Source organism: Atractosteus spatula, chromosome 6 (assembly GCF_055471065.1).
Source record: "Atractosteus spatula isolate fAtrSpa1 chromosome 6, fAtrSpa1.hap1, whole genome shotgun sequence".
NCBI classification, from domain to species: Eukaryota; Metazoa; Chordata; class Actinopteri; order Semionotiformes; family Lepisosteidae; genus Atractosteus; species Atractosteus spatula.
Genome location: NC_142711.1, coordinates 54486828 through 54500135, shown reverse-complemented (window position 1 = coordinate 54500135; position 13308 = coordinate 54486828). Strand labels below are relative to the sequence as shown.

The following is a 13308-nucleotide window of genomic DNA, read 5'->3' as shown; positions in this document are numbered from 1 at the left end:
GCTTTTCTACCTTTTCAGTGAATGTTTCCCTAAATAGTTCCTTAAACGTCTCAGAATGTGTCTTTCAGCTGAGATGTTAAGCCAATATCCCCTTGTAAGGTACTTCAGAGCAGCATAAACAGAACGCATAGAAAGCATCTTTGTAAATTTAAAAGCAGGTTTTATGGATCATCTTTAACTCACTACTTCTAAACACAAGAGCGAGTCTTCTAAACACAGGGAATGAGTGATTTATCCAAAAAAGTGGTTCAGCCTTACTTACAGCAGTTGACCCAATTAATTGATCAATGTGTAAACATTGTTCCCAGCTGTAAACAGATGACTAAAAAATGACCAATTAGACCTGCTGAATCATAGCTCGCATCTGCTAAATGACTGCTTAAAACCAACGGCTTTCTTTTCTTTTAATTGATGTAATGGAAGATAATCCCGAACGTGTTTATTAAACTGGCCGCACTATTACCTGAACTGTGAAACAGTGCCCTTCCTCTCTCCCCACTCTTGTGTTTATTGGAGCCATTACTGTAGGCCTCTGCAAATAGTAACAGTCTGTTTAAACATACTGTAGTGCGGAAGTGGCTCTAATCAGGATGTTTGCAAAGGTGAAAAGAAAACATGCATTAGATACTAACTTATCAACACTTTAAACAGCCCTTGTCATTTCCACTTTAATCATACATTAACCAGAAGTCTCCTGAGGAAAGCAGACCTGATATTTATTTTCCTTCCTCCAGTCGGAGAGCTGTCTGTGTTTGGAGCAGCCAGGTGGCATGTGTGTAAATCCCCCTGTGATATTCCTGATAAGCCAGAATGATGATGAGAAATCAACAGGCCATATTTCTATTGTAAATAGATGTCTCTATTCAGGCACAGTCATGTTGGAAAGGCACATGATTGTGTGCCTTTGTAGGGACTACACTACACTACGTAGATGGCCACAGATATTCACGTAACGGCGTATAATCTATTTAATGAGTCATGAGCGGGGCATTCACGTCACATTAAGCAGAGGTTTGTGAAAATGTCACCATATCCCCCAGATGAAATCAGTACCATGTTCAGAAAACTATTTTACGGAAAAATCTGAAATTTGAGCAAGTTAAAGTTGTGTGACTGCTTTGAATCGGGAGGAATATTTTAGGATTTAACTTGAGTAATGCAACATTTTTGTCCGCTTTATTCTCTTCTGATTTCTTAAGAGTGGCCTGCCTGCTTCGACTTTTACCAGTCAAAACATTGGTAAAAGATTCTTGGTAATGAACCAGCTGTGGCTTTGCAATAGTGTGTGGACTTCACCTGTATATGTCCCTGTGTGCGTCAGTAAATTCAGTGATTTCTCTCACATGCAAGTACTGTAGTAATTATAAAAACGTGTCAGTTTAATTATGTATCGTGTCAGCTAGATATGGGCTCCCCAGGACCAAATTTGACAATCACTGCTATTAGGTACATTCCCATTTCAATTAACTGTAGAAATGTTAATTTTCCCATTCACACCTCTTGTTTTTCCTCTGCCCTTAACAGCCTTCACCATGTATTTCTGCTGCTGGGGTGTAGGTAGCCTTCAGGGTTCATGGGCCTACAGTACATGCCAGTGCCATTCATGATCAAATCAATTTTAGTTCTGTAGCACCAGGTACACGTGCCACTGCTGATAGGGGAGTATAGTGATTAGTTGTGGTGTTGGGAGCTGGAGACTTTGTGAGCAAGAACAACTAAATCATGTCATTCCAAAGCAGATTTGTGATGTGCAATGGTGAACACGTCTTCATGGTTTGTCTGTAGGCTTGTAGTGAAAAGACAGGGAAATACCCAAGTGTCTACCTTCTGCCAGTTGCTGTTGCAAGGCATCCCGTAAAAAGGTGATTTGTCTCGATTATTTCTTTACTGAACGCTTAAAAATAAACTTTTAATTTAATATTGTTCTTGGAAGTTAAAAATCAAGCAAATCCTTCCTCCTGAAGAACATCACATAATAACTTAAATCTGAAGCTTCAGAAGAACTCTCTCTTTCTTACGGTCAGAAGAAAAGAACTGGATGGAAAAGTAAAAACAGAATAATGCTTTAGTGAATGCATGGGTTCCATGTGTTGCGTGTGGAACATCCCTTTTAGAAGGGGAAGAACTTGGAAGAGACCTCAGACATCTCCCCGTTTAATTCTTGGACCATTTTCTTACCCGTTTCTGTCTTGGCGATCGAAAGCTTAACCCGTTTAAATGGCCCTGCCTTTTCTCTTCCTTCAGTGAGTGCTGGGCTGGACTGTAGCTAAAGGATTTACACTCATAAACGTATCTTTAAAGATCTGGTCAAATCTTGCAGACATATACAGTACATCTACAAAAGACATCCGAAATATGTCTGACTTAACCAAGTCCGCCTACTTCAAAGCGTGGAAAGGCTTTTTGAATCCGTCTGACCACATCTAAACCTCTTCAGAATTACAGTCTCATTGCCACAAGGCAGTCGGTAGACTAATCCCAGACTGGCAGAACCAGAAAGCCCATTTCTGGTAATGCGGGAGCATTACAAAGGTACTCAGCTGAAGGCTCAGTTCCTTAAAGTGGGCTTGTATTAAATGGTTCAGGAGTTAGATTTGGATAGTGTTTTTCCCTAACTTTGGCTGGTATCCACTTCCTGAAATAGTTGTTAAATTTTTCCAAGTGTGACTTACACAGAAAACTGGGACATACATCCACATTGCAATCCTGTGGTTTCCCACAGTTCTCTGTTGTATTAGATTGGTGTGGCTTTGAAACTAAACCGTTTATGTGCTCTCAAGAGGAATTTTGTTTTGGTGGGGCTAATATTTTGTTTTTCCTTGTAACGTACACTGTTTTCACTTAACTAACGTATGAAGAATGATGGTCTGTTACATTTAAGAGATTTAAATACAGTGATCTTCAGAACCTTTTTATGTACCTTTTTATGTTTTTTTCCTGTTATTGTATTTCCTGATCTTCTGATCAATCTTGAACAATCTACCATAGTAAATTGGACAGATTTATTGTCCTTCAAAAGTAATGGGACATTGATATCTAAACTGTGATTTTCATTATGAGCTCTATGAATATGATTGATAAGTAAAGCTCATAAGTGTTTATTTTTAGTAAAGTCAGTTCATTTCCTCAGTTCTTGGACTAGTTAATCAGTTTGATATGCTGAACCTCTTTATTTTGAACATTGGAATAAATGACTCCTCAAAGTATCTGACTTAAAGTGTCTCTGACCACTACTAACCTCATTTCTATTTTGCATTCAACTGTCACACTATATTTGCTAACCAGTTGAAAGCAGAAGTGGTAAATTAAGTCTTATAGAACTATAGTATCTGTCTGAATTTTAAATAGGATAGCAGATAGCCTGTCTATGGCCACCCTCACTTACTGGTTTTTGGTTTGTCTTTCAGGACGCCTTTGTGGAGCTCTATGGGAGACAGAGAGGCTCCATGTTCAGCTGTTCATGGCCATCTTTGAAGACTTTCTTTGGTCTAGCTGCTCTGGGTGCAGCAGGCCTGACCGTCGGAGCCTACTTTACACAAAAATGAAGAAGCCAAGCACCTTTTTGTTTTTGACTAGCACTGCTCCCCTACAACACCAGTCAAAGTGCACCAGAGGAAGTGTCCAGGAGGTACTGGTATCCCAGAATGCTATGTGCAGGCTCCACTGCACTGCCTGGAAAGTGCCCTCGTTACAGTTTGTTCTTCTAAACAAATTGTGTCGTCACGCTTTAGGCAAGCAAATGAGTAAGAGAGTCATTTCAGAGATACACGGAATACTTGTTCCTTGTAGATTAAGAATTGTAGGTGAGAATTAGAGCAAGTGAATTCTTTACTTTTCTATTTTAAAGAAAACGGTGGTCCTTTTCAGATTCTTTCTATATTGCATGTATGTGTGTTTGTTTGAGTGTGCAAGTGTGTGTGTACCGTATATATATATATTTGTATGTATCAGAATATGTATGTATTTATCTAACAGTGGTCCAATCATTTTATTATATATAAACTACACAGTTGGAATTTGCTGTGGGAGTTGTATGTATTTATATCTCTGACTGTGATTTGGCCATTTTCATGTGTATATTGGAAATTAGTGATGCATATTTAAGAAAATGATTGGACCACTGTCAGATGCATATGCACAACTCCTACTGTGGGCTGCTTAGCTGAGTTGCATGAATTATTCAGTGCATTCTCAGTGCTGGTGACTCAAGGCAGATATTGCAGTTTTCCGAGTTGTAAAAATAAGATTATTTAAGCCCAGGGCCCTTATATGATCAATGGGTTCGGTCCTAGAGGATTGCAGAGTAGCATAGTAGATGTTATCTTTATGTCTCGTGCTCTCGTATTCTTAGATTTAGAAAAGATGCATCGTAAACGCGCAGCTCTGCACCACCCCGAATTGTAGAAGGCAAAGAGCGCTACTAAACTTTTCACAGTTAAAAACGTTTGCTTTCCACGGGGTTTGTCTTCTGCCTTGAATCCTCCTTTGCCGAATTTCTGTCAAAGCCAGTAAAGAGCAATGTGTATGTAAAGTGACCAACCAACCTACAGTAGCTGTTTCTCAAGTGTTTTGCCTCAAAACACGTCTCAAGTTATGACAATGATGCATACACTGCTCATGCCTCATGACCCAGAAGGGTCTCAGTCTGACTTTTGGCAGGTATGGAAAATGCTGTACAGAAAACTGAGAATTCATAGGGCCACCTAGAGGATCCCAGCTGATGCCAGAATTATATGTACAAAGAACAGCTGGAAGAACTACAGCAGGTGTTTTATTAACAGCCAGAGACTCTGGTCCCAAGGTTTTCTTCACTTCCCAGGTGGAGAATTTCTGAATAGCTGGTAGATAGAAAGCCATCCTGCTTTGCTTCTCTGCTGTTTTTTCCTGTAACCGTTATGCTCCTGTATCCCAGCTATCCTCCCTGTGATTCCTTTTTTTAATTTCTGTTCCAGCTAGGAAAAATGAAAAAGTGCATGTGGCGATGTCCATAACGGCAATTTAGTTATTTGTTGTTGTTGTCGTCATCCAGCATTGGCAATACAAATTGCTCGTTTTCACGCAGCCTAATAATTAGTTAGGGCTACAAATCACATGGCCAGAGGGATCTAGGACTGAAAATTGCTTTCATCACATATCCCAAGAAAAATAATAAACAAGAAAAACGGTGATGTCAAATTGCAGATTTGCCTCCATAATTTGAGTCTCACTTAGTATTACCTCGTTTTAGCCGTTTAAGAAATGAAATTTGAAAAGACGCCATTCAGGAAAAAGGGCGCCTTGATAATTTACTGTATGTGGAATTCTAGTTAAAACAACCTTGTTCAGCAGTTCAGGAGAAAAGGTGAAAGTAAGACGAGAGAGGCAGAGTGAGGTCAAGGAAGGATTCTGAGAGAGTCCTGTCGAATGCTGATGAAAAGAAGTGCTTTCAAAAAGCTGATACACCTGCACTCACCCCAGATGTCAGTGTTTCGCACGCCTGAGGTTAAAGGGCATTCTGGAACACAAGGAGGCCCATTGGCTCCAGAGAAATTGGAACAAGGTCTTCTCCATTTACAGCACAGCTTCTTGTCTGAACTGTCAGCTCGTTAAGAAAGCAGGGATGTCTAGGCATGTTAACAATAAGAGGGCAGGCTTCTGATTAAAGACGCATGTATAAAGTCGCATCTCCCAGAGATGAAAGCTGTGTTCATTATTGAGCGGAAGCATTTATTAAGCTCGGCTGAACACAAATATGAGTGTGTGTGTGTGTGTTCTGGTTAAGAATTAGACAGGATTCTTGTTAATTTAGGCCATACCACCCCCATGAAGGTAGGTTTTTCATCCACATTCCACAGGTGCACAGTTTTTCTCTTGCCCTCTCTCACTTTTTAATTAACTGCCTTGTTACTTGACAGACCTGTCTGGCTTGAAATTGCTTTCCATTCATGTGTGCAGGTGAAGTGGGTAGCTGGTTAATGTGCTCCTGTGTCTATTTGGCTTTTAGCGTTTGAAGACCAGCTTGGTTTTCAGACTAGAATGAACATCCCTGGTTACAGACATCAATTTGAAAGTTTAATGTAGAATTTAGATCTCATTTAGAAATGTAATATTAAATGTTTTTATAAAAGAATGCAGGCTAGCCCAGTTCATTGTTGTAACACGTCTGTAGCTCCATTCCTTTACAGCTCACCTCACAGGACTTTTTGAGTGTGCAGTAAAATCATTAGTTCTGGGATTTATCCAAAACCAGATTGTATTATAATTTTGAGTTTGTAGACAAGTGCTCTTAAATAAACTTGTTGTTATTATTGTAATTTTTTTTCCTCCTGTGTTTTTCCATTTTCTAGTTCTGAATTTGATTGTTGATACAGGTCGCCGTCATCAGTAGGAATTTAATTTCAGTTTACAAAACAAAATGTTGTGCTGATCATTGGTTATTTCAGACCTAGGTACCCTCTGTCTGTGGAAACCAAGCTTCTTTGCTGCTGCTGCTTCACTAGGCTTTCGGTAGTGCTATCCTTAGGTTTCAGCCTAAATTCATTGCTTTTCAGAAACTGATTGCTTGCAAGGAAAAGTTCTTTTCGTTTTAACACTGCACCTTTGCGGCTCGCACAGTAGAAAAAATCTACCTAAACCTTTGCTTAGAGTGCTTCCAAAAGACATACTAACTCTGCATTAAAAAACAAATTCTCTTCGTTTTCTCCTCTATTAAACTAAATTAAATTATTCCAGGTGGCTCAAGGAGCTAAACAGGCTTGTCCGGAGAGCAGATTTAACTTGGTCATCGCTGGCTGAAGTCTGGACTGAGCCATTAAAATGGCCGTGATGAGGACTTCCCACAGTGCAGTGCAACACCTGGCTGAGTGCTGCCCATTCAGCAGTCGGGGTGTCCTCACTGAGGAATGGAGAGCCTTGGGAGTTTTGAGGCTCCCTCCAGCTTGCAGTGTTGCTAGCAAGAGATGCCAATCAGGAGCTCTCCTTGGGAGCTCGCAGCACATGACATGATGTGGGCCATGCATGGCCCAGCTTTTCCTGACTCTTCGTAAGAAATCTTTGCGCAGTCACCCATGTGGTACGGAGTTTGTTGCAGTTAAAGCAGCTTGACCTAACAATTTCCAGCTCCAAATTGAATGGCTAGGTAAAAAAAAAACTGAGGTGTAGAAGACTGCTACTGAGGTGTAGCACCTATCTCGCTGGGACACAGCAGCTGTTAACCTCCAGTAGGTCTATTACTAGGCAGAGCAGCTTGAGAAAGTGAGAAATTAATTCCTTTACATTGAGGTGCACGTTTAGGACAACAGGACACAAAGAGCGACACTCCTCTCTCACGAGCAGTTTATGAACCCCTACTCTTATGGAACCACGTGGTCGGGACCTTAGGTTAAGGTCTTATCCAATAGATGGCAGCTCTTATAGCACATTGTCCCCTGTCGCTGTACTGAGACATGGGCTTCTGCTCCAGAGAGAAGAGTGTGATCTGCTTGTCCATCTGCCACTGTACTTACAGCAGCAACCTGTTTTTCCTTAGCCTCCCAATCAAACTGACCGTGTTCAACCAATCTTAGCTCCTGACAGCTGACGAGATAAAGCTGCAAAGTGGCATTGCTGCTGCCAATCCAGCAGCTGCCTGTGCAATTGAGGCAACTCGTTCAGTATTACAGAAGATCTTGTGACAGCACTATTGAAATACTGTATTTGAAGCGCTTTAGCATATAAAGAATGAGCGCAAGAGCCAGCCATTTCACTTCACTGCAGGTAACTCCACGTCCTGTCTGAATTGGACATTGTTGGCACTGTTTGGTTGCAGGTTTAAATGTTTTCATTTTAAAAAGGGGGAAATAGTATTTTATGGTAGCTTCAGTGTTTCATCTGAAGTGCACTATTTATAAGTTCTTTAATGTTTAGTTTATGTATACATACTTATATATGCACAGGGTGCTTTTGGCCTGCTCGAACAACTGTATGGTGAAAATTGTAGTGTGATATTTGGTTCACATACAAATAACATCACAGTGGACATTTTCCCAAGTGATCAGATTGTGATCACATTTATACAGCTGATATAGCTCCCACTGTTGTATAAATTGAGCTCATGTTCCCCATGGTCCAATTTGGATGTGTACCAAGTTTCATTTTACCATAATGCACAATATTCATGATTTCCAAGCACCACCAGTGAGTTTGTGTCTGCATATACTGTATGTATATACATGCCGTGTTAGAATTATTTTTAAGGAGATGTGCTTTAATATCCCATAGATCAGGGGTCTTCAATCCTAGGCTTGTATGGTTGTGTCTGCAGTTATTCATTCTAACTCTGCTTTTAATGTCATAACCCAGCTCATTGTTGCCTTAATTGGAACAATTAAAAAACTTATCTCAACCTTTCAGGTGTTGGTGCTTTTAAAGAGGCTAAGAAAACAGACACACACCCTCCGGTACAAGAATTGTAGACCCCTGTCATAGATCAGCAAAGCTATGTTTCTTATATGGTATAGTTTCATATTTTGGAGGGAAAAGTAAGAAATCCAGTGGTGGTTCATTATTGAGTGCTCAAGATGTAGTATTGTTCAGAACATGCTAAAAAAAGGCTGAGATGCTGCACTGCTGCTTCTATCATAACCAGTTTACCACTGTGATTTCTTGCTTTTCCTTATTCGTATGAATGTGTCAGTTTGCCTGTGATGTGAATATTTAATAGAGAGGGAAACAAATCTTATGTTCTGCATTCTTCAGTCTCCAAAAGAGGGTATCATGATTATTGCCATGATTATTGGTTCCTTTGCTGAGAGCCTCATGATGTATGTAGTTCGTGTAAATACAGAGTATTTCCAGTTGAAGATGTAAACTAAAATCATGACTGCCTGTTTTTGTCTTTTTACGTTTACAGCTCTTAACTTTGATAGAAAAATTGAAAAAAAAAGGTTTTAAGAATTTTTAAAAACTGCTTATTTTGATAATTTTTGTTCTTTATTTATTGTATGGTACCAAACGTGTCAAATAATTCTATTCTTATACCACCCAGCATCGTACTTGGACCTTGGAGCTCCTAACTCCAGTTTAAAACTATAAAGGAGGCTTGCAGGACAGCAGGACAAAAATCTCTCCTACATACTCTTTTCTCTTCAGAATCGCACTATAACAGTTTTGCGGCTGCTATTTACTACCAGTATAATGGTCATGCTTAATGGTGGAAAAAACAACAAACAGGTTAATGTGCATAAAAAGGTTGCATACTATTTAAAGCTGCTTATAAAACAGAATTACAGCAAATACTGCCATGTTTGAAAATTATGTACTGATGCACTTGTCATTCTTTCTACACGTCTTGAGCTGCATAGAGGTAAGAAAGATCCTACAATGACTGACAGCTTGTGATGTCTTTCACACATTTTGCTGCATTTCCTTGGAAAGGCCAAGGAAAACTAAATGAAACATTACAGAAGCACGGACTTCAGAGTTAACACGTTGTTTTTCTTTGTGAAATAGTCATCAATGAACAAGACCACCTGACCATTACAATATCCCGTCATCTCACATCGATATAACTTTGCACCTTAGAGATCGTGGAGGAATTATAATGCTTCTGTAATTTTTGGAACACCGCTCTTTGACGCAAGGACGAGGAACGCGTACGAAGAACATTGTTGTTGTGTCGGACAAGGGAAAGGGCTGGTAGCGAAACGTTGAAAGAACAGAGGACTCCAGGGGCGAGTCCTTCACAACAATACAGCAGACTGTTGCCTTTTCACAAATGCAAACCTTCTGTAAGCTGCTTTGCTGGACCACAAGGGTTTGAGCAGTCTTTCAGAGAAAGGAAGAGACACATTCATGAAGTTGTTCTGAAAACCTTTTAACGATGCTTCATAAAACTTCAAGTTAACTCATCAGGTTGATCAGAGGAAGGATGTTTTTGGAGGCTCAATGTGGGGATACAGTATGTTGAAATGCTTTTTGGGGGGAGGTTAGGGTACACATCTTTTACTTTTTTTTTTGGCATTGTGGCCACAGTTTTTCATTAAGAAGCATCTGTTAAAATAATAATGGGGAGCCGCTGTGAGAAACGGGTAAGAAAGGAGGAGAAGCACCGAAACACAGAGGCCCCTCCTCCCAATGTGTGCTTTCAGTGCGGAAGCATACTGTTTCAGAGGAACAAGGCTGATGTGGCGATTTCTTGCTCTTGACGGTTGTGTGTAAAATTGGTTTTGTCAATTCTATATTTCTCCCCACGATGGCTCTTTCACCTCTTTCCAAGCAAGTCCAACCTGGCAGCCAGTGATGCCAGCACTTAAATGTGTTCTTTCACTGTTGAAACTTGCCTTTTCTTTCAGTATATAAATCTCGTTTATCTGCATTCATCACTTCCATGCCATTCTGTATGTTTTGAGGGATCGCTGTCACCATATTACGACGTTGAATTGAGGGATGGCGAGTATGCGCCAGTTAGAAAATGGTTTCCAGCCTTGGCTCTGGAAAGGCCATAGCCAGTACCTTACGCCACCATAAATCAGCTATGTGTAAGAAATGGAGAAGATGTGTAAGTTATTAATTAATTGAATATATTACTTGCTTAAGGCTTCTTTAGGGCTGAAAGGTATTTGGACTTTGTACTAGCTCACCTGCTGACTTGGTGACAATTAAATTAATTGTCCCCAGTGTTTAGAAATTAGGAATGTAATGGCTACCCCTAAAATCTGTGGCTGTTGGTGAGTGGGGTTAGAAACTCATGGTATCCAATATGAAGATGTTAACAAATGAACACCTGTTTCCTTTAAAGGCCAAAAAAAAGATTCCCTATATAAGGTTTTAATTTCCAAAATTTAACAATCCAGAGAACCTGGCCACATTGCTAGGGCAAGGTCTCTTTCTCATTGGGAAAATATCTGCATGCTCATCAAAGCGTTACAAATCCTCTGTCATCTGTTTTACACTTCAGCCTAGACCGAAGAGAAAAGAGGAGTAGTAAAAAATGTAATACCAAAAGGGGTGGTTTTATGGCACAAGTGATTCCTTTCGCAACTAATATAGATCATTGTAATCAGTTTTCAAAGAGTAATTAACTTGTATTATATTCATATTCCTGTATTTTATTTTTTTGTACTGTACAGTAATTGTAATAACAAAATATTACTTTTTCAATCTTTTGATCATCATTGTACATGTCCCATTTTTACCCTCTGTATAAAATTACAAATATTTTTATCATGTTGCCTCTTGGTTATAAACTAAAGAATCCTGCCTTCTCATTTCTCTGCTCCATTGTCTTATCCTTCTAATTATAGCACTTACCAGTTGAAAACTATTGGAGTTGTTGTTACTGTTGTTGTTATCTTTTCCTTTATTTATCCACTTTTATAAGCTAATAGCTTTGTGTATTTTGGTGAAACAAAACCTATTCTTCCAAACAATGTGAAATTGGTGTTATGTAAAACTATATAAAATCTCATTGACGGCGATGAATGAAAAATCATTATGATCCAGGGAAAACAACTCTCTCAAAACTGAAAAAGTGTCTATCAAAATTTTTGTTTTGAAACATATTTAAAACATAAAATGGCTGTGTTTCATTATGTAAATCTAGCAATTTAAATATGCAATTACTGTATGTTTTGGGAAATTTTAATGTCTTTATATTTACTAGAATATAAAAAATAGGTAGGAGAAAAGAAAATGTATCACCTGTGATCAGTTAAGGTAGCATCTAAGCAACTTGTTTCCTAGTCACATAAAATCAAAACCCTCCCAATAACAAATGAACTAATTGCTTTTCAGTTATCCATATTCAGTCTGACTGTCAGATCTTTTCACTTTGCTTCTGATAAAGGTTTTGTTTTTATGTTTTGTAAAAAATCCACACATTGAAAAAGTATGCAGCCTGTGCTTCTTCTTTGTAATCAAAATGTCTATCGACAAGGATCTACTTTGTGAATTTTATTTTCTGTATCCCTTAAAAAGTCCTTTAAAGATAACATTGATTTTTTTTTCCCTTTGTCTTTATAATTACACTAAACCAAGGACTAAAAACACTGATTCTGCTCAGCTCTTTCAGAAATGAAGTAGAACATTACATTTTAAAGGGAACTGCAGTCCCAGTTTCTCAGACTGATTCTTAAATTTCAGTGACAAATTTATTGATGGTATCACAAAATTTTACGAATACTGAATTAAAAAAAATCTTGACTTCAGTGGAAATACTGCACGGTCACCATGTCGCAAACCGCTGGTCTCACCATAGGCGAGAGCAAGAGTTGTGTGAACTGTGCCTTAAACCGGCCCTTCCTGCTCACTGGTCACTGTAATGACTCATGAGTGAATATGTACAGGTAGTGCAGCTGACATTTCACTTCAGAAATGTCCCAATGTGATCTGCATGCAGAGTTAACAAGTAGTATTTATCAGCAAAACCGTCTCGGAGTAAAAAGGAATTTTTCTGTTGGATTAAAAGAGATGTATTCCTAAGCCTGCTTGATTACGATACAAAAGGGTTGCTTCACTTCACCAGAAGACTCCTGTTCCCAAAGCTCCCAAAGTCTTAAAAACCACATGTGATTCACTATGCTGGCTCACCCCATCTGTATTGTCATGTAATTGCAGTTTTAAATGCTACAGTGATGTTTCGCAATCTGAGCAAAAATAAAAGATCTTGTGACATTCATACAATGGGAGCACTGCCAGTGTGGATTAAGAACAATCTTCAATGATTTACATTTTAGTCACTTTGGCTCCCTTGTTGTATACGGGTGAAACAATGTAAAATTATAGACTTCAGTCAGTAATTCATTACTTCCTTTCCTTTTGGGAAGCCCTCCAGATTCTCACACATTTGTTTATACCCTTCCTTTAGAGCACATGCTAACTTTTTAGGTTTCGAAACCACAAAAGATGAATGAGAGGACTAAAAGTGAGGTACGGCTTTCTTTTTTTTTCCCCCAAAAGAGCCCTGTTTGCTATAATGATGTGTAGGAAAAAGAGAATGTCCAAGATTTGCCTGAGAAATCAATCCCTCTCTTGTTCCGATGTCCATTTTATGAGAGGGCAGTAGCAGTGACGATTTGCTGCCTGCAGCCAAACAACTACTTATTGAAGACTACTTATTAAATATCTGAATGCCACATTACAAGGGCCAATATGAATAATGACCAAATTAACATAATTGGACAGACATTTTAGAATGTGTATTATGAACATTCCATGTTCAAGAAAAAAAAACTATTACACTAGATAATTGGACGATTATGGCAGCACCACCAAAACACAGGTGGCTACCAGGAAAATACAACAACCAGTAAGACCACCAAAGTATAATGCCCTTTAAGCATCAGCATTTAA

The 13308-nt window shown here is 39.0% G+C and overlaps 1 protein-coding gene across 1 annotated transcript in view; it reads left to right on the top strand.

Annotated features, from left to right (window-relative positions):
• Positions 1–12630, top strand: part of LOC148833057 (apoptosis regulator Bcl-2-like) — an 88335-nt gene extending 75705 nt beyond the window's left edge. The window contains exon 3 of the mRNA XM_088919601.1: positions 3408–12630. Within this exon, the coding sequence (XP_088775727.1) occupies positions 3408–3545 (138 nt within the window). The 3' untranslated portion in view covers positions 3546–12630. The remainder of the gene's footprint in view (positions 1–3407) is intronic.
• The last annotated feature ends 678 nt before the right edge of the window (positions 12631–13308 follow it).